Source organism: Erinaceus europaeus, chromosome 9 (genome assembly GCF_950295315.1).
Source record: "Erinaceus europaeus chromosome 9, mEriEur2.1, whole genome shotgun sequence".
NCBI lineage: Eukaryota > Metazoa > Chordata > Mammalia > Eulipotyphla > Erinaceidae > Erinaceus > Erinaceus europaeus.
The window spans coordinates 74,614,462-74,636,521 of record NC_080170.1 but is presented as its reverse complement, the minus strand read 5'-3'; the positions used below and the strand labels follow the sequence as shown (position 1 = coordinate 74,636,521).

Genomic DNA, 22,060 nt, shown 5'->3' with positions numbered 1-22,060 from the left:
ATACCATTATAATATACTTCTCTGTGTCCAGTTCTATTCCAGCTGACAAAGAAGCAGAGTTCAAACAGCTTTTTGATGATGTCCAGGACCTGCAGCAGTTTTTGAATCAGGAGTTCTACCAAAAATCGGTATCTACTTTTGGACTTATTAAAAAAACATCTTCCTTGTAGTTGTGGAAGAAGCGTATTATTTTCATTTATAGGTTTCATTACAGAATTTATTGCTGTGTCCTTTTGTGCCTCTTACAGTACAGTCATGCCAAACCCCTGGTTATTTATGTTGCCAAAGCTAGGTGCCATCTTGTTTTACCAGAATCCTTTAGTGTTGAAGCTCCTTAGATACTGTAGGAAACCCTATAGCATTTAGCCTTTACTTCTACTATAAGCCTGAGGCAGTTCATATTTTTTATATATAAAATAAATACCAATAAGACCATAGGATAAGAGGGGTACAGTTCCACACAATTTCCACCACCAGAGTTCCATACCCCACTCCCACCCTTGAAAGCTTTTCTATTCTTTGTCCCTCTGGGAAGCATGGACCCGGGGTCATTATGGGGTGCAGAAGGTGGAAGGTCTGGCTTCTATAATTGCTTCCCTGCTGAACATGGGTTTTGGCAGGTTAATCCATACTTCTAGCCTATTTCTATCTTTTCCTAGTGGGGCAGGGCTCTGGAGAGGTGGGGTTCCAGGGTACATTGGTGAGGTCGTCGGTCCCAGGAAGTCAGGTTACTACCATCATGATAGCATCTGCAACTTGGTGGCTGAAAAAACATTAAGATATAAAGCAGGACAAATTGTTTAATAATCAGGAGGCTAAAGGCAAGAATACAGCAGATGAGTTTTGGGATCTCCATTTTGGAAAAAGCGAGTAGGTCTGTTTTAGCTATATTTCAAAGGGCCCATGACTACCAATTTCTGCCTAAGCACAACAGCTAACATGCAGGTGGACCAAAGGTATTGTCTGGGGAGATGGTCTCAGAGTTGAAAATTGGGCTGGAAAGTTGGTTCGGGGCAGAGAGGAGCTCCCAAATATGGGAAAGGTATATAAGGATCATTTTATGATTTTTTTTTTTTTTTTTTTTTTTTTAGGTTTTTCTAATTGCTTGCTGTTTTGGGCCATTGTGCTCTTTTGCTTTAAGATGTATATTTCCCCCTAACTTAATGGGTACATGTGCACATATTTTCAATCTTATAGGCTCTGATCTTTATCTAGGTTCTGTGGCTTTGTTAGAAGGTACACCACCAGATACGGCATTGAGGAGTCCTATGAGCTAGGAGTAGTCTTGCCAGAGTGCTGGAGCTGAAGGGTTGACATTCCATGCCTGGTGTCTCTAGACACAATCCAAAGTGACTGGCAGTTCATTTTAACATTAACTCACATCGTCTTTTTTAGCATTTACCTTAACGTAAAGCAAATACTGCTTGCGGGGGGGGGTGGGGGGGGGATTACTGGTTTTTAAGAAACTGCCCAAGCAGATTCCAGGGTCTATGAATTTTTGCAGTTGCTTAGGGGCTACACATTTCCACAATAGTTGTGTTCAGTAAAAGTAAAATATTTTCTTTCAAATTTCTTTTTTTTTCTTTTTTAAATTTATTTATTTATTGGATAGAAACAGCAAGGAGTCAAGAGGGGAGAGGGAGATAGAGATGGAGAGAGTCAGAGGGACACCTGCAGCCCTGCTTTATCACTTGCAAAGCTTTCCCCCTGCAGATGGGGAGTAGGGACTCAAACCCAGGTCCTCATGCACTGTAATATGTGCACTCAACCAAGTGTGCCACCACCTGGTCCCTTTCTTTCAAATTTCTATGTATTTTTGAACTGCTACTAAGTGATTAGTACATAAATGTAGAAAGTATCACTTAATGTTATCCCTAGATGTTTAGAAACATTGTTTAAGTGAAAAGATATATAAGAAAAAGCAGAGCTTCAGATAACACTATTTTGTTCAATGTCTGCTTAAATTTTTTTTTTCTTGTTCACTTTGTAACAAAATAAACAAGATATTGAATGAAGCAACATTGACTTACACAACTATTTGGACTTAGCTACTTACTAAAAGAACTCTTGATACTTTATCCTACAAGATTGACAAAGTTTGAGACAATGTAGTTTCTTCTAACTCCACTATTTCATTTATAAGAAAGATTTCAGTGTATAAGTATAAATACATCAGGTCATTATACAGCAGTTTACTTTTTCTCCTAGAAAATGCTGGAAGAGGGGAATTCCCAAAAGAAGTCAGATATTTCAGAGAAAACAAAGCGTTTGGTAAGCATCTTTCCATTTGACATTTAAGATGTGAGCATATTGTATAGAGCAGTTTAGTTTTGTGTGATATTGTGGTCAAATGTTTCTCACCTTTTTTCCCTTAAGATAAAACCATTTAATTTTTAGTCAGTTTAAATATGACTATTTAACACCTTAGTTGATTGTTGTTTTAAAAAAATAGTGGAGAGTGGGGTGGTAGTGCAGCGGGTTAAGTGCACCTGGCGCGAAGCGCAAGGACTGGCATAAGAATCCTGGTTTGAGCCCCCAGCTACCCACCTGCAGGGGAGTCACTTCACAGGCGGTGAAGCAGATCTGCAGGTGTCTATCCTTCTCTCCCCATCTCTGTCTTCCCCTCCTCTCTCCATTTCTCTCTGTCCTAACAATGACAATGTCAATAACAACAACAATAACTATAACAACAATAAAAAACAACAAAGGCAACAAAAGGGAAAATAAATATAATTAAAAAATTATAAAAAATAATGGATGCACAGACCTGTATGACTAAAGTGAAAATCACTTGTAATCTTATCACACAACCTGCTATATACCATTGATCACATTTCTCTATGCATGTATGTATGTGGAATGTGTTTCATTTTACATAAACTATTTTAGACTATGTGTTTTGAATCTGTTTCCCTCAACCCTCCCCTCCCCAAGATTTGTTTAGTTTCATGAGAGAGAGGCCAGAACCTTGGAAGGATTACAGGCTATAAACTACCAGACTGGTAAGCATGAAGTTCCAGGTTTACTCCCCATCATCACATATGCCATGGTGATGGGTCAGGTTCTCTCTCTCATATTAAATATGTCCATGTAGGTTCTCATTGTTCTATTTACTGCATTGTGCGTCTGAACCATAATACAGTGTCCAATGACAGCTTATTTTATTGATGTTGACTGTGTGTGTGTGCATGTGTATAGCACACACATGCACAAGATGTGCATCTGTAATTGTGAGCCAAGTTACTTTTCATCTTAGAATGAACTTTCAAATGTAGAATGTCTTAGGGGAAAGAAAACACATTTAAAATTGACCCATTTGACCAAACTAAAATTTCTAAAAAGATGGCCATTTTTTAATTCCTAATACTAGAATACAAGAATATTCCTTTCATTAAACTCCTGCAAACATTGAAGGTTTTTTGTTTGTTTTCTTTATATTATCTTTGTTCTCAGAGAGGAAATTAGCATTTTACTTTATTTATTTATTTTGCCTCCAGCAAGGGTTATTTCTGGGGTTTGGTGCTGGCACTATTAATCCACTGCTCTTGGAATGCATTTTTCTGTTTTATTGGATTGGACAGAGATAAATTGCATGGGGAGAGGGAGATAGAGATGGAGGGAGAAAGATACCTGAAGACCTGCTTTGCTGCTTGTAAAGTGTCTCTCATGCAGGTAGGGACCTGGGGACTCAAATCCAGATTGTTGCATGGTTCCTTGAACTTATTACTATGTGCACTTAACTGGATGCACCAATACCCAGCCCATGTTTTAATTTTGACTTCTTTGATTCTTAGTAGTTCATCATCTTACTCAATAGTTTTTATTTGTTAGATTGTTGATTATCTGTTTTTTTTAAGAAACTGAATTAGGAAGTGATTCTATTTGTCTGTAGTGTGGGTATATAAATGGTATTTCATAGAATATGCTTTAGAGAGAGGCAGAAAGAGACCAGAAAGGTCAACCCACTTGACTTAAAGGTTATACCTTCCCTATTTTTTCACACTGCCTGCAAATATGTTGAAGCATTTAGTCATTAGCTGCCCCCTCCCCTTTTTCTGTTTTCATAGAAATGGGCTTTGTCTTACTTGTTGATAAATGAATTGATTTTCATTTAATATGTCTTGGAAGTCTTTCCATATCAGCAGTTATGGGAAGGTCATATGAATATTTTTCATTTTAGATAATTTTGGATTTACAGAAATAATTTTTATACACCTATCACTTCAGTTCCTCAAATGGCATTGAATACAGAAGAAAGATATTTGATTGGATTATAAGAGTACTTATTGAGTTCCCAGAAGGAGCTGTCTCTTTGTTTGGGTTCTGGCACAGATTTGAAAACACATATTAAATACCTCACTATGATATTTTCTACAAGCACAGACTTTCAAGGATTAATAGAAACTCATGAATAGTATAATACATAAAGGATATTCTTCGAACCCCAGACTCATCCAAGAGGGGTCATTTATAGTTGTCCAAACATGAGACCAGCGTACTGAATTGTTAGGTATGACAGGATGTTGATAGGAGATGGAGTTGGAAGGAGAGACCTTAATGAGGCTGAGTTGAGAAGATTGTTGTTGCAATCATGCAGTGATGATTGAGTTTTACCCCCACAACAGGGAATTGGACCAGTTTCTTAGCTTGTTTCAATACTGTCATGGCTAACCACCTATTTTATTATACCTAAAATATAAAAATGTTTTTCTGAACAGAGTGAACTGAAATTGACACTGGTTTCCTTAAAAGAACAGCAAGACAGTTTGAAAACAAAAATTGTAGACTCTCCAGAGAATGTCAAGATTTGTAAAGAAAAAATGAAAGATACAGTACAGAAGCTTAAAAATTCCAGGGTGAGTTTTCATTTCATTTTTTTTTTTATACTCTTGTTTAATCATGTGTCACTTTCTGACTTCCAGATTATCTGTACTTGTGCTTTTTGCCCCTCTCTCTACTTTGTAGTTTTTCTCTAAAGTGGGTGTAGGGAAAAGAAGTATAGCTTTCAAGACATTTATACAGTTATACAATAATTTTATTTGAGGTATGGCCTTGGATAATCACAGGTGCTTTGTTTTCTTGTGACTTACCTACTTTAATATAAGAAAGCCACTGAACAGTTTAATCACCAATTATACCATTACAGACATAATATACAATGAGAAGAAGTATAGGTTTTACCTATCAAGGGAGGAGTTATATGGTCAGTCTCTACTATCTTAATTTTGCTATGTGCTATTAACCTACAACTCTTCCAAAATAGTCTCCCCCCCTTTCTTTTCTTTAAAGCACCATAAATAGAAACAGATAAACAGAAAATAGTTTAGGGTGTTTTGGAATAACATAATGGGGGAACTAGGTCTGCTGTTGTGGAAATTAGGAGCAGGAATGAAGTGGAAATTTGTGCTTCCATCTGAAGGGTAAGCAAGGATTATCCTTTTACTTATATACATGGAAGAATATTTTGAACAGAAGAACAGAATATGTATTATTTAAGTCTTTACTGTAATTAAGAAATACCACAAAAAACTAGGCCAAGGAAATTAAAAGAGGGATGAGGATCCAGAAAAAAATTTAGTGGCTTGTTTAATGGGCAAATCTGTTTGGTTGGCTGTTCATCTTAAAGATAAGGAAGCTGTATATACACATGGTTGAAAACTTTCAGTGAAAAATTTAACAATCTTTAGAACATGTGTGTAATCTTAGACTGGGGTAGATTTAAAAATTAAGATTGAAAGCCCAGAATAGTGGCTAAGGCAAAAGCTCAGTTGGTAGAGCTCAGGACTTACATGCCTGCAATTTCTGGTTTGATGCCTAGCACCACATGTGCCAGAGTATTGCTCTTGTTTCTCTCTCCCCCCACCCCCTTCTTTCTTTCTTATGAAACTGTCTCTGTAACTCATCTATAGCAAAGCTTTCTGTTTCATGTAGAATAAATACAATTAAAAAATAAAACAAGGGCTGGATGGTAGCACACATGGTGTGAAACACAAGGACTGGCACAAAGATCCTGGTTCGAGCCCATGGCTCCCCACCTGCAAGGGGGTCACTTCACAAGCGGTGAAGCAGGTCTGCAGGTGTCTATCTTTGTCTCCCCCTCTCTGTCTTCCCCTCTTCTCTATCTCTTTTTTTAAAAAAAAATTTTTACTATTTATTTTCCCTTTTGTTGCCCTTGTTTTTTTTGTTTTTGTTTTTGTTAGTATTGTTGTTGTTGTCATTGGATAGAACAGAGAGAAATGGAGAGAGGAGGGGAAAACAGAGAGGGGAGAGAAAGAGAGACACCTGCAGACCTTCACCGCTTGTGAAGCGACTCCCCTGCAGGTGGGGAGCCGGGGGCTCTAACTGGGATCCTTATGCTGGTCCTTGCACTTTGTGCCACATGCACTTCACCTGCTGTGCTACCGCCCGACTCCCTCCTCTCTGTTTCTTTCTGTCCTGTCTGGCAACAACAACAGTAGTAACAAGGGAAACAAAATGGAAAAAATGGCCTCCAGGAACAGTGGATTTGTAGTGCAGGCACTGAGCCCAGCAATAACTCTAGAGGCAAAAGTAAAATAAAATAAAACCCAAAATAATGTACAGAATAAATGAACTTATTAGCACACATTTGCTATGGGTAAGATAAGTAAAGGAATTACATCTATGATGTGCAAGAGTTGCAGATTAATAAGGAAAAAAAGACAGCTCAGAAAAATAATAATATGATGAATTTTATGGAAGACAAAATCTTCCTGGTTAATAAGGTAGAAAGGAGGCCATGGAGATAGGTTCTGCAAAAGACTTAAATGCCTGAGACTCTAAGGACCCAGGTTTAATCCCCAGCACCACTATAATCCAGAGCTTAGTAGTGCTCTGCCTTAAAGAAAAGACAAGAGTGGTCAACTATGGGGAGAAGGAAAGTATTATATTATTGTAGTGGTAACATGGTGAACTTATGTTCATTTTCTAATTTTGGAGGAAGGACGACTGATCTTTTTATAATTATTATAAAAATAGAAAGGTTATAACTGCTTGTAAGTAGTTTGTAGGCTAGCCAAAGCTACTTTTAAAATCAAGAATAATTTTTCAAAGATACTTAAATGAGCAATTTAGCAAAATCATAGCATGTTTACTTTTTTCTTTCTGAAAGGTAGTTAATAACTATAAGAAGCATATGTGTCTATTATTTTTAATATATATTTTTATTTACTTTTTAATATTTTATTTATTTTCCTTTTTGTTGCCCTTGTTTTTATTGTTAATAATCATAACAAACCATAATGTTTGTTATTGATGTCATTGTTGCTGGATAAGACAGAAATTGAGAGAGGAGGGGAAGACAGAGAGGGGGAGAGAAAAATAGACACCTGCAGATCTGCTCACCGCTTTTGAAGTGACCCCTCTGTAGGTAGGGAGCATGGGCCTCAAACCAGGATCCTTACTCCAGCCATGTGTGCTTAACCCACTGTGCTACCGCCTGACCCCTGTTATATTTTTTAATGAGAGAGGGCAATCAGAGCTTAACTCTGGTGCATGGTTTTGCTAGGGATTGAACCTGCCACCTCTGGGTCTCAAGTTTGAGAATCCACTACATTACTAATGCACTACCTCTAAGACCCTGAATGTTCTTTATCAAGTGCAAGAATTAAGAGCAGACACTTCTGTATCAACAAGAATCTCATACTGGCTTTTGTCTTCTTCTTTCAAAGCAAGAAGTGATGGAAAAGTATGAAGTCTATGGAGACTCCATTGAGTGTCTGCCTTCATTCCAGAAGGAGGTCCAGTTATACCAAAAGAAAATACAGGACCTTGCAGATAATCGGGAAAAAATCAGCAGCATCTCAAAGGAGGTTTGTATTCTGTGTTCTTGTCATACAGTAGTTTACTATTGCTATTGCATTTACTTTTACTTTTTGTTCTCATTTTCCTAAAGAAAAATAAAATTATGCTTTAGTGTAATAGCAATATGTGCTGCAGTGTGCTGCTTTACCATGTGTGTGACCCAGACTGAGCCCAACCCCTACCTACCACATTGAAGGAAGCTTTGGTACAGTGGTCTCTTTCTCTCTACCTCTCTGTCCCTAACCCTTGACACCGCCCCCCATAGTGGTGGGGGAGATAGCTAATGGCTCTGCAAAAACAACTTCCATACCAGAGGTTCTAAAGTCCCAGGTTTAATCCACCTTACCACTGTAAGCCAGAGTTGAGCAGGACTGATATAAAAACAAAATAATAGTAATATATGCTGAAAAATAGAACACTTCCTTGTAATGTAGCAATGGCAAGACCCATTTCCTCCTTCAAATGATTAACAACATAGCCAATCACTGCATATTTTGAAAACCATCTTCTGAACAGTAGGCACTAAGGTCCAACTCACTGCCCAGTCATACATCTGAGATCTAGAAAGAGATTTAGAGTTGTCTACTTCCTCCCTGCTCTGAAAAATGGGACTGATGCCAACATTATTTGATCATGCCAATCCAGACAGCCAATGACATCACTAAGCTTGCATTTGATAAAAGGCTTTTGGGGAAAAAAAGAGGTTAGGCATTCTACCAACTACACACTGCTCTCATCTGCCATCTGGTGTCAGCCACAACAGACTGATATCCTGCTTTCACTTGTTTGTACATCTACCTTTTCTTTTAGACCTGCTGCCTGAGTCTAGGCCCAATTTCTCTAGCCTAGCCTCCTGGCTGATTTCATCAGTGGGTATCTCTGTTTCAGTACTACTGATAAAACAACATGAAGCAAACCTCTCTTAAGGTGAACAGGTTCTTCCTTGATGGCCCCAGTGCCCTTTCACTTTGTGTGTGATCTTCTGTTGGGCTTTGGGGGGTTCAATAGTTCTTTCTCCTAAAGTAGTGTTTCAATTTGGTTCACCCTAGGAAATCATCTTCTGCTTTGTTTATAGAACCTTTTTTCTTTTTTAAAATTTCTTACTGGGAGATTAATGTTTTACTTTCAACAGTAAATACAATAGTTTGTGCATGCATAATGTTTCTCAGTTTTCCACATAACAATACAACCCCCACTAGGCCTTCTGTCATCCTTTTTGGACCTGTACTTTCCCCGACCCCCACCCCAGAGTCTTTTTTTTACTTTGGTGCAATACACCAACTCCAGTTCAGGTTCTACTTGTGTTTTCTCTTCTGATCTTATTTTTCAACTTCTGCCTGAGAATATGTTCATCCTTCTGTTTATGACTTATTTCCCTTAACATGATTTATTCAAGCTCCATCCAAAATGGGCTAAAAACGGTGAAGTCACCATTTTTAATAGCTGAGTAGTATTTCATTGTGTGTATATATGCTACAACTTGCTAGCCACCAATGTGTTGTTGGACACCTGGGTTGCTTCTAGGTTTTGGCTATTACAAGTTGTGTTGCTATGACATAGGTATACACAAATCATTTTGGATGAGTGTGTTGGGTTCCTTAGGATATATCCCCAGGAGAGGAATTGCAGGGTCATAGGGTAGGTCTGTTTCTAGCCTTCTGAGAGTTCTCCAGATTGTTTTCCACAGGGGTGGACCAATTTACATTTCCACCAGCAGTGCAGGAGGGTTTCTTTGACCCCACAACCTCTCCAGCATTTGTTGCTGCTACCTTTTTTTGATCTATGACATCCTCACAGGAGTGAAGTGGTATCTCATTATTGTCTTTATTTGCATTTCTCTGACAAACACTTGGAGCATATTTTTAATGTGTTTCTTGGCCTTTTGGATCTCTTCTATGGTGAATATTCTGTCCATGTCCTCTCCCCATGTTTGGATGGGGTCATTTGTTTTCTTGTTGAGTTTGGCAGGCTCTTTATATATTTTGGTTATTAGCCTCTTGTCTGATGTATAGCATGTAAAGATCTCCCATTCTGTGAGTGGTCTCTTTGGGTATTGGTTTCTTTTGCTGTGCAGAAGCTTTTTAATTTGATGTAGTCCCATAGGTTTATGCTTGCCTTATTTCTTCTGTGTAGTTGGATTCGTTTCATTGAAGATGTCTTTAATATTTACGTGGGGGGTCGGGCGGTAGCTCAGTGGGTTAAGCGCATGCGGTTCCAGATAAACATTTGTAGCATTTGTTCTATTCTCCCTAAAAATGTGGTTGGGACTGGAACTGGTGTATTGCACCAAAGTAAAAGATTGTGGGGTGGGTGGGGAGAATATAGGTCCGAAAAGGATGATAGAGGACCTAGTGGAGGTTGTATTGTTATATAGAAAACTGGTAAATGTTATGCATGTAGAAACTAGGGTATTTATTGTCAAATGTAAAACTTTAATTCCCCAATAAAGAAAATTTTTTTTAAATGTGGTTGGGATCTTGATGGGGATAGCATTAAATTTGTATATGACTCTGAGTAGTATAATCATTTTGATGATGGTAATTTTTCCAACCCATGAACATGGAATATCTATCCACTTCTTTGTGTCTTTTTCAATTTCCTCATAATCTTCAGTATACAAGTCTTTCACTTCTTTGGTTAGGTTTATTCCTAGATATTTTATTGTTTTTGTTGCTATAATAAAAGGAATTGATTTCTGGATTTCATTTTCCTCTAACTTAATGTTTGCATAGAGGAATGACACTGACTTTTGAATGTTAATTTTGTAGCCTGACACCTTACTATATTGCCTGATGATTTCCAAAAGCTCCTTGCTGGATTCCTTAGGTTTTTCTATGTATACTATCATGTCATCTGCAAATAGGGAGAATTTAACTTCTTCTCTTCCGATCTGTATGCCTTTAATTCCTGCTTCTGCCTGATTGCTATGGTAAGAACTTCCAACACTATGTTGAATAATAATGGTGATAGTGGGCAGCCCTGTCTAGTACCTGATGTGAGAGGAAATGCTTCTAGTTTTTCACCATTGAGTATGATGTTGGCTGTAGGTTTGCTATATATAGAATACTCTATCTTGAGGAATTTTCCATCTCTTCCCATTTTTTATACTGTTTTGATCATAAAGGGATGTTGCATTTTTGTCAGGAGCCAGCCCAGGCAAAAGTAATTAAGAGTCCCTGAAGGAAAGGGGGAGTCGGTGATGAAGAAGTCACGGGACACATCAGCTGCTTCAGGTGCAGGAGAGAGGTGTCTCTGCCCTCTGTCTGCAGAGGTTTATTATTTAAACACTTTTTGCTCAGATATAGTTGACATCATGTAATATTATTTTCAATAGTATCAGGAATAACCTTAAGCAACATTATTATTATTAGTAGTAGTAGTATGTATGCATGTATTCTTTAAAAAGTTCCCTAGGTCTGGGGCATCCTGATCTCCCCTTGAAAGTTTCTTGGGTCTGGGGTAGCCTAAATCTACCCTTGAAAGTTTCCTTGGTCTGGAGTAGTCTAAATTTCACCCTTGAAAGTTCCCTTGAAATGACCATCTGTGTTTTGACCATCTCCCTGTTCTGACCTTCTGTATGAATAAACATTTTTCTCTGGAGCTAAATCTAATAGCTTTTCCTCTTAACCCATTCTTGGATGGGTCTAACTAGATCATAGTAGGCTGTCCACCTAAAGAAATCTTCTGTAAAGTAAGGATACATCATGGGGGCTCTCTTCTGGTTAAACTTTGTTAAAAGTCCACTATCTTTTAGCTATATGAAAGTTTACTAACTTCTACCCATATATCCTAACATCAGCTATTTAATTACACATCCTCTATATTCATCATGGATGCCTGGAAGTGGAAGCAGGGGGTTTGTGGGCGAGGGTAAGCAATAGGGCCTCTTTATAATTAGGTGAAGACCATAGTCTGTCACTCATACTATAAGCCACCTGTAATTCTGGCTTTTGGTCTGAATACAGCTAATAGAGAAGCTGTAGTGGTGATAAGTAGCTCCTTTTCTGAAAGCCTCCCAATGGGTACATCAGCTTCTGCTCCTAGGCCATTTTAATCTTGTCACACTCACTGCCATAATTGTTGTCACAATGTACTTCCCCAGGGATCTCCTTTTATTGTCCTTAGGTATTATTTGTGCATATCCAATATAGCCAATAGGTCTTTAAATTATCAATGTAAGGAAAAATAGCTTCAGTTTAGTCTTATTACTCCCTGCTTTGCAGTTAGCCCTAGCCTGCTGGGGCTGTGCCATACAGCAGGCCTAACTTGCCTCTGCCATTGTCCTCAGGTAGTATTTGTGTATTTTCAATAGCCAATAAATCTTTAAATTATTAATGTAAGGAAAAATAACTTCAGTTTAGTCCAGGACTCCCCGCTTTTCAGTTAGCCCTATCCTGCTGGCGCTGTGCCATACAGCAGGCCTGACTGCTCCTGCGAGATTTTGCCAAAGGCTTTCTTTGCATCTACTGATATAACCATGTGATTTTTGGTGTTGCATTCATTGAAATATACCTTGAGTCCCTGGGATGAACCCCACTTGGTCATGATTAACAATCTTTTTAATATACTGCTGTATCCAGTTGGCTAGAATTTTGTTCAATATTTTAGTATCTATGTTCATCAGTTTTCTTTTTTGGTTGTGTCCCTGTCTGCTTTTGATATCAGAGTGATGTTGGCTTCATAGAAACTGGAAGGTGACTTCAGTCTTCTGGAAGACTTTTAAAAGTAGAGTTATTAACTCTTCCTTAAAGGTTTTGTATAATTCATTTGTAAAACCAGCTGGCCCAGGACTTTTATTCTTGGGAAAGTTTTTGATAGCTGTTTCAATTTTGTTGGCTGTGATGGGCCTGTTCATATTACCTAGTTTCTCTTTATTTAATTTTGGAGGTTTGTAGGTATCTAGGAAATCGTGCATTTCTTCAGGTTCTCTAGCTTAGTGGCATATAGTTCATAGAAGGCTTGCATATGTTGAATTTCTGCGGTGTCTGCCGGGCTAGCTTCGTGGGCGGGAGACAGACGACCAGAGACTCATGGCTGAGCTGTATGCAGTATCTCTTTATTCATGTGGAACGCAGCACAATCTAAGCTATCTAAACTAACTATAATCACAATCCTGTCCTTATATATGTACTCGCCAAGTAGGTTGGAAACAGGATGTGACGTAGAGAGGGTGGAGCAAAAAGTTACTGCTGCAAATCAGGGTATATTACGAGAGTGGGTGGAGCAAAAAGACATCATGAACCAGTGGGGATTAAACCAGTGCAGTGCTTAGTTAACAGTGGTTATGTAAATAGTACACAGTGTTAAGCAGGGAGTATTAAACCAATGAAACAGAAGGGGTCTTTAGAAGCAGAATTAGAAGCATACCAACAGTGTCTGTTGTCATATCCCCCTTTTCACTTACAATCCGATTTATTTGTGTCTTCTCCCTTCTTTGTTTTGTGAGTCTGGCTAAAGGGTTGTCGATTTTGTTCACTCTTTGAAGAACCAACATTTCCTTTTGTTGATCTTTTGTATGGTTTTATGGTTTTATTTTCAATGTTATTTATTTCTACCCTCACTTTAGTTATTTCTGTCCTTCTGGTTGCTTTAGGGTTCCTTTGTTCTTCTTCTTCTAGGACTTTAAGGTGTGCAATCAGGTTGTTTATTTGTGCTTTTTCTTGTTTCCTAATGTGTGCTTGTATGGCTATGAACGTTCGTCTCAGGACTGCCTTAGCTGTGTCCCAAATATTTTGATAGCCTGTGTCTTCATTTTCATTGAACTCTGGAAACATTTTGATTTCTTCCTTTATTTCCTCTTTGACCCAGTAGTTGTTAAGGAGTGTACTGCTGAGCTTCCACATTTTGGGACTGTTACTAATCTTTTGTTGATTGTTAAGTGTTAGTTTCATACCACTGTGGTCTGAGAAGATGCTTGGGATGATTTCAATGATCTTGAATTTGCTGATGCTGTCTATGTGGCCTAACATATGGTCTATCCTTGAGACTGACCCATGTGGACTTGAGTAGAATGTGTATTCCAGTTTCTTGCGGTGAATGACTCTGAAAATGTCGTATAGTTCTAGTTGTTCTATCTCCTCATTTAGCTCCCTCATATCTGTATTGATTTTCTGCCTGGATGATCTGTCAAGTTGAGAGAGTAGGGTGTTGAAGTCCTCTACTATGACTGTGTTGCTGTTAATATATTACTGTAGCTCTTTCAGTAGATGTTTGATGTATTTAGATGGCTTCTCATTGGGTGCATAGATGTTAATAATTGTTAAGTCCTGTTGATTGCCTGATCCACTGAGCATTAAGTAATGTCCATCCCTATCTTTTTAAATTTTAAAGTCTATTGTGTCAGATATGAGAATAGCTATTCCTGACCTTTTCTGTGGGCCATTGGCTTGTATGATAGTTTTCCATCCTTTCACTTTGAGTCTGTATTTGTCTTGTTGAGTTAGGTGGGTTTCCTGAAGACAGCATATTGTTGGGTTGTGTTGGTTGTGATCCATCTTCCTACTCTGTCCCTTTTAATAGGTGAATTCAGGCCATTGGCATTTATTGATATCATAGATTGATGAAATTTTAAAGCCATTCCTGTAGATTTTGAGTGTTCTGATAGATGGCATATTTATGGTGGTCTGACTGTTTATTAGGGGACCTTTCAGAAATTCTTTCAGGGCAGGCTTGGTGACAGTTGATTCTTTCAACTGTTGCTTGTCTGAGAAGGTTTTTATGTCTCCATCTAGTCTGAATTACAGTCTAACTGGATACAGTAGTCTTGATTAAGCTTTTCTCATTGAGTACTCGATATACATCTTGCCATTCTCTTCTGGCTTGTAGTGCTTGTGTGGAGAAATCTGCTGCTAATCTTACGGATTTTCCTCTGTAGGTAACTCTTTTTCTCTTGCAGCCTTCAGGATCCTTTCTTTATCCTTATTCCTTTCCAGTCTAAATATGATGTGTCTTCGTGTGTTTAATTCTGGGTTAATTCTGTTTGGGACCCTCTGAGCTTCTTGAACCTTTATGTCTTTTATGTTGTCTTCACTAGAAAATTCTCAGCTATTATATCCTGGAGAATGTTTTCTTCCCCTCCCTCTCTTTCTTCCTCTGGTAAGCCAATAATGTATATATTATTTCTTTTGAAGTCTTCCCATATGTCTCTGTTGTTGTTTTCAGTATTTCTTCATCTCTTTTTGAGATCTCTTACTTCTTTTTTAGTTGTCTCTGATTCATCTTTGATCTTGATAATTCTGTCTTGTCTCATTTATTCTATTCTCTCTCCCCTGTTCTGTTTTCTGTAGCTCATCTATTTTGTTACCCTGTTCTGATACTGTTTTAGCTTGTTCAGCTAGTTGTGTTGTTCGCTATTTCAGATTTCAGCTGTATAATAACCTTGAGATAGATAGTGTTTTCTTCCAGAGTCTCATTTGTTGTTTCTGCATTTCTAATGACAATTCTTTCAAACTCTTTACTCACTCCTGTGACTATTTCCTTAATCAGCATTTGGATGTTGACCTCAGTATTTTGTGGTTCAACCTTTGGGGTGCTTTTAGCTGGACTCTTGTCCTGGTTCATTTCTCCAATATTTCCTCTTTTGGTTTAACCATTCTATATAGTATGTTATGAGTTCCCTCTCTCAGTGCTTTTCAAATTATACTGATCACTCTTGCCTGGATTGACTTGTGTCTAAGTAAGGTACTTAAAGAGTTCACAGTTGTCGAAATTAACATTTGTTTCAATATTATTTCATTCCCTGAGTTGGAGCACAGAACTGTGTATAGCTTCTAACTGGTCATGTTCACTTTAAATGCTTCTTATCCATTGCAGAGCCTGAATTTGGAGGACCAAATTGAGAATGCTGAGTCTGAGCTGAAGAAACTGAAAACGGAAGAAAACTCCTTCAAGAGGGTGTTGATTGCCAAGAAGGAGAAGCTGGCTACCACCCAGTTCAGAATCAATAAGAAGCACGAGGATGTCAAGCAGTATAAGCGCACAGTCATTGAGTAGGAACCCACTAGTATTTCTGCCCTAGAGCATGGTTAGGTCAAAGGATATGTTTCCCCTGGGAAGCTAAGACTTCTGTAGGTTAAGCAAAGAGCCCACTCTTAGGTGACTAAAGCAGAGCAGTTTATGATAAGTCTTAAAATAGCATCTGGGTTTGATTTAAAACCTTTAAGTTTTATAATAATAATAGCAACAGCAACAATAATAAAAAGACCTTAACTTTTTAATGCAGGTAAAAGTGAATACGTTGCTGAACATCTTTTAGTTGTTATTAACCAGTATGTTGAAATGTTCACGGGTGGTAGCATCTTCTTCATAGTTAGGTCTAAGAATGCCCCAGGGGCCGGGTGGTGGCACAAGAAGCATGAGAATGCCCAGTTGTTGATCGAATACCCATGGCAGCCTCTAGGTGCATTAGAGGTGGTATGGAAATTTCACTTCCTCACTAAGAGAATGTGAGGGTTTGTGTTTTTTTGTTAATGTCCTTGCTGAAAAGTTAGGTGGTTAACATTCCCTCCAGCATAGCACAGCTGTTGAAATGACTTAAAACAACTTAAAATCGCTGCCAACTTTCTTTTTTTTTTTTTTTTTTTTTTAATTTTTTATTTAAGAAAGGATTAGTGAACAAAGGCATAAGGTAGGAGGGGTACAACTCCACACAATTCCCACCACCCAATCCCCATAACCCACCCTCTCCCATGATAGCCTTCCCATTCTCTAGCCCTCTGGGAGCATGGACCCAGGGTCGTTGAGGGTTGCAGAAGGTAGAGGGTCTGGCTTCTGTAATTGCTTCCCCGCTGAACATGGGCGTTGACAGGTCGGTCCATACTCCCGGTCTGCCTCTCTCTTTCCCTAGTAAGGTGTGTCTCTGGGGAATCTGAGCTCCAGGACACATTGGTGGGGTCTTCAATCCAGGGAAGCCAATGAGTAATTCTTCTCTTAGTCTCCTGGCTTGAGAAGTTCCTTCTTTGTTTTTTCACATCCTGAAAAGAGTGTGAAGTTTGTCAAACAGGTATCACTTTGGGATCATAATTAGAATTAAATGGTCGCCTTTTAAGGAGCAGAAGACATCTAACACAGCCGGCTCTGTTTTCCTGTAGAGACTGCAATAAAGTTCAAGAAAAAAGAGGTGCTGTCTATGAGCAAGTCACCACAATCAATCAGGAAATTCAGAAGATTAAATTTGGAATCCAACAACTAAAAGATGCTGCTGAAAGGGAGAAACTGAAGTCTAGGGTGAGTTTTGTGTTAATAAGAACTTCACTTCAGGTCATCTTAGTTTTTATTTATTTTTAACTTTGTAATTTCCTCTTAATTTTGTAGTCATTTAATGATGGTTTACAACATCATTAGATTACAGCTGTGCAGTTTCACACCATATCCACATCAAAGTTCTGTGCCCTTCTCCACCTTCCTACCCTCCAATAGTTCTTTCAAAGTATTACAGACAGTTTGAATTCTCTTTCTCTTTGCAAGTTTATGTGTTTCTTTTCTTTTTTTTTTTTTTAGGTCTACAATATGAGCAAAACCATTTAGTAGTTTTTTTTCACTTCCTTACTTTACTGAGCATAATCACCTCCCTTTTGTCCCACAGGACACAATAGCATCTTTTTTTTTTTTCCTTTGACTGCAGAGTAGTATTTCATTCCGTAACTGATAGTTATCTGTCACTGGGGCATTTAGGCTGCTTGGACTCTGACTTTTGTGTAGCTGTGAACACAGCAGTGCATCTGTCACTTCAAATTAGTGTTTGCATGTTTAGGGTGATCTTATTTGCCACCCTTGTGAAGATTCTATCAGTTCTTTAAAGTAGAAATTGATCTCTTGGCCCTTTGCTTTTGTGTCCACTTCTACTTTTCTGCCATTCGCCTGTAGTTTGCAGTTGTATCTTCCTCATATCTTTCCCTTACTTGTTTTTGTCCCTGACAGAACACTTCATTTTGTATTCAGTGTAGGCACTCCATGAAGGTTCTGAGTTTTTGTGATAAAGTCTGCATTTTTCTTTCTTGATGAAGGATGCTAAAATTGTTTCTTCTAATCAATGTTAAATGTTTTTTGAGTTGCTGCCTGAAATAGCATAGATCAACACCTGTGGGTTTTGTGACTTCTGTTATCTTTATCATAGTTACTGAACAGACCAAGTCGTGTCAAGATATATTGACTCTGATCTACCACCAGTTGAGCCTAGGAACCTGATTTTTTTTTAATTGCCACAGGGGTGGTTGGGACTTGGTGCCTGAATGATGAAGCCACTGCTACTGGTGTTTTTTTTTTTTCTTTCTATTTTTTGTTTTGTTTTGATAGAGACAGAGATAGGGGGAATGGGGAATTAAAAGGGAGAGAAGGAGAAGACCACCTGCAGCACTGCTTCACCACCGGTAAAGCTTCCCTCCCTGTAGTTGGGGACCAGGGTGCTTGAACCCAAGTCCTTTCACATGGTAACATGTATGCTGTACCGGGTGTGCCACTGCTTGGCCCATGAATGAGCCTCAGTGTTTTGAGCACAGCCACTGCTGTGTTCTGCCTCGATGTTGATATTCTAGATATTTTATAAGCTCTATAATAGCACTCATAACTACCCAAGCTGTTCTGCCAGGATAGGTTTAGTTGTTAAAATATTACCTCTGGGGGGTCGGGCGGTGGCGCAGTTGGTTAAGCGCATGTGGCACAAAGTGCAAGGACCGGTGTAAGGATCCAGGTTCGAGCCCCGGCTCCCCACCTGCAGGGGAGTCGCTTCACAGGAGGTGAAGCAGGTCTGCAGGTCTCTATCTTTCTCTCCCCCTCTCTGTCTTCCCTCCTCTCTCCATTTCTCTCTGTCCTACCCAACAACAAACAACATCAATAATGGCAATAATAATAACCATAAGAGGCTACAACAACAAGGGCAACAAAAGGGGGAAAAAATGGCCTCCAGGAGCTGTGGATTCATGGTGCAGTTACCAAGCCCAGCAATAACCCTGGAGGAAAAAAATAAAATTACCTCTGATTTGGAATTTAAAATGTTCTTTTTTTGTGCTCTAGTGACCCCATTTTTTCTCCTGAACCATTCTTTTTTTTAAAGTTTTTATTTATAAAATGGAAACACTGACAAGACTAGAGGATAAGAGGGGTACAATTCCACACAGTTCCCACCACCAGAACTCCATATTCCATGACCTCACCTGATAGATTTCCTATTCTTTAACCCTCTGGGTGTATGGACCAAGGGTCATTATGGGGTGCAGAAGGTGGAAGGTCTGGCTTCTCTAATTGATTCCCTGCTGAACATGGGCATTAGCAGGTCAATCCATACTCCCAGCTTGTATCTCTCTTTCTCTAGTAGGGCAGGGATCTGGGGAGGTGGGACTCTAAGACATATGGTGTGGTCATCTGCCCAGGGAAGTCAGGTTAACATGATGATAGAGCATCTCTAACCTGGTAGCTTAAAAAGAGTTAAGATAGAAAGCAGAGCAAATTGTTGACTAATCATGAACCTAAAGGCAAGAACACTGTGGATGGAGATTTGGGGTTTCCATTTCAGAAAAAGCTATTAGGTCTATTTTAGGTATATTCCAAGGGGCCTATGACCCAGCTAGTTTTTGCCTGAACCTGACATTTAATGTGCAAGTGACCTAAGCTATTGTCTGGGGGATGGTGTCACAGTTGGAATAAAGACCAGAAAGCTGGCTCAGGAAGAGAGTAGCTCCCAAATACGGGAAAAGTATATAAATATTGTTAACTGTAAGCCCCATTGATCTAATCTGGGGCCCATAGTCAGAACCAGGAGCCTGTAACCTCTGCATCCCTGTAGTTCTGAGCTCAAATTCTGTGGTCACGACTAGGAACATTCCAGGCTGCACTAATTTCAGGACCCATCACCCTCAGGTGATAGGCAGAGTATGCTTTCCAACCTCCCTTTGGAGAATGGAATATTCCCTACCATTGTTGATTCATACTGAGGGCAAGGTTCTGGAACCATTCTGTACCCTCTTCTGTGTTAAGGATGCACCTGGCATTGGAGAAGAATGACCGTTGGCTCTTTCAGCCTCTTTGTTCAAATTAATTAGCCTCATTTTTCCAGTTGTCCTTGATGAAGCTCCATTTTCAGCATCATTTCTATTTGTTGTTCTTCTGTAAGCTGTTCGCCATCTGAGCAGTCCCCATGTATCCCCAGAGCTTCTACGGCTAGAGCATAGCTTTGGCTGGATTTTTAGCCACATCTTCTTGCCCTTGGTACGTGCTAGCTTATCTTTAAGAAAAGATCCCCTCTCTCACATGTACTCCTGCCAAGTTAAAAACAAATTACTGTGGTGGGCAAAATAGCTCACCTAGATAATGAGCTGTTTTGCCATGCACATGTCCTAGGTTTAAATGTCCTTCATTGTATCGGAGTAGGCTTTGCTATTGTGGTTTCTTTGCCTTTCTGTCTCAATCTCTTTATATTTGAGATAGCTTGGAATGGTGAAGCTACAAGGACAAACAAAAAAACCCAATAATTTATCTCAACTTTAGAGCAACTTATTTTTTATTGTACTTTAGGATTTTAATATCCCATTTAAGTTGCCTTTTTATGTCCTCCAGGATTTTAAAATAGTGAGATCAGTTGAGACTTCACATGTGGACACAAATCTGGAGCAGAAAGTGAGCCCTTGTGTTGGATTGCTTCCTCCAGAGAGCATAAGGCATAGGGCTCAATGCCCACACTGCTCTCTTTCAACCCATTGCATAGTTGTAGCCCAGCCTTCTTGGTGACAGCCACTTGTTTAAGAATAGCACAGGGGAGTCTGGATTCTGGACAAAAAATCAGAAAGCTTTTATCAGACTTCCATTTAGCTCACAGTTAGCATCCCTGAAAGGAAAGAAGGACATGTTAAGATCACCGCAGTATTCCCTGCAGTTTTGTTGGCTCCTAGTCATATCCCTCTTTTCATTGCTTTCCCATAGACAGTTTCTCTCTTTGAGTTCTTTTGGTCACTTGTATTTTGATAGCTCTTTGAGAATCTTTCCTTTTTTTTTAAATTAAAAAAAATTTTTTTTTTATTTAAGAAAGGATAAATTAACAAAACCATAGGGTAAGAGGGGTACAACTCCACACAATTCCCACCACCCAATCTCCATATCCCACCCCCTTCTCTGATAGCTTTCCCACTCTCTATGCCTCTGGGAGCATGGACCCAGGGTCGTTGTGGGTTGCAGAAGGTGGAAGATCTGGCTTCTCTAATTGCTTCTCCGATGAACATGGGCGTTGACTGGTCAGTCCATACTCCCAGTCTTCCTCTCTCTTTCCCTGGTAGGGTGAGTCTCTGGGGAAGCGGAGGTCCAGAACACATTGGTGGGGTCTTCAGTCCAGGGAAGCCTGGCCAGCATCCTGATGACATCTGGAACCTGGTGACTGAAAAGAGAGTTAACATACAACAAATTGTTGAGCAATCATTGACCCAAAGCTTGGAATAGTGGAGAAGAAGTGTTAGGGGGATACTCACTGCAAACTCTAGTGTACTTCTGCTTTCAGGTAGATATTTTGCAGTAGTGTATGGATACGTGTGAACATATGCTCTCTCTCACAGAAACTGGTGTATATCTAGGTTTTGGGACTTTGTTAAAAAGTGAACCACCTGAGATGGAATTAGAGTATACTATGAAAGGAAAGGTCTCACCCGAGTAATGAAGCTGAAGGGTTGTCATTCCACACGTGGAGTCTCTGGACACAGTCTGAAGTGAAGCATGTTGAGGTGGCAATCATTGTGTTGATTAGGTTGTGATCGGCAGATGCAGTATTATTTGATATGGATTGGGAGAGGCATACAGGAAAGTGGGCCCTATCCAAGGGTTCCAGGACTGGGGGAAGTAGGGGCTCTATAGTGGAGATGTGAGGTTCCTGCTGTCTTAGGGTTCCAAAAGACAATCGATAGTTAATGTTATGATCACATTATTTGGTAATTGGGTTAACTTTGAAAAGTCCTTTTGTTAGGGTTTGCTGTACAGTACCCAGTATCTTGTATATAGCTGTGCTATTGGTTGCTTCTGATCTACTTGGTCTAGGCTTTTGAGAGAGTCCGCATATCAAATACACAGCCTATATATTAAAAAGACTCCGTCTGTGTTTTAAAAAACTTCGAGACATACAATTAATTTTCTCCCTCTCATATTAATTAACTAGTGATTTATATGACTACATTTTACTAGGAGTGTACATAAACACCATTCCCATCACCAAAAGACTGTGACCCATCCCTCCCACCCACTCCCACCCCCCACTGGCCCAGGAAGC

At 39.2% G+C, this 22,060-nt stretch overlaps 1 protein-coding gene across 3 annotated transcripts in view; it reads left to right on the top strand.

Moving 5' to 3' along the window:
- Positions 1-22,060, top strand: part of NUF2 (NUF2 component of NDC80 kinetochore complex) — a 144,252-nt gene that overhangs the window by 18,979 nt on the left and 103,213 nt on the right. For all 3 annotated transcript variants that reach the window (XM_060198197.1, XM_007537123.3, XM_060198196.1), the window contains exons 8-13: positions 32-128; positions 2,209-2,271; positions 4,719-4,856; positions 7,689-7,829; positions 15,634-15,809; positions 16,911-17,046. In XM_060198197.1, the coding sequence (XP_060054180.1) occupies positions 32-128; positions 2,209-2,271; positions 4,719-4,856; positions 7,689-7,829; positions 15,634-15,809; positions 16,911-17,046 (751 nt within the window). The remainder of the gene's footprint in view (positions 1-31; positions 129-2,208; positions 2,272-4,718; positions 4,857-7,688; positions 7,830-15,633; positions 15,810-16,910; positions 17,047-22,060) is intronic.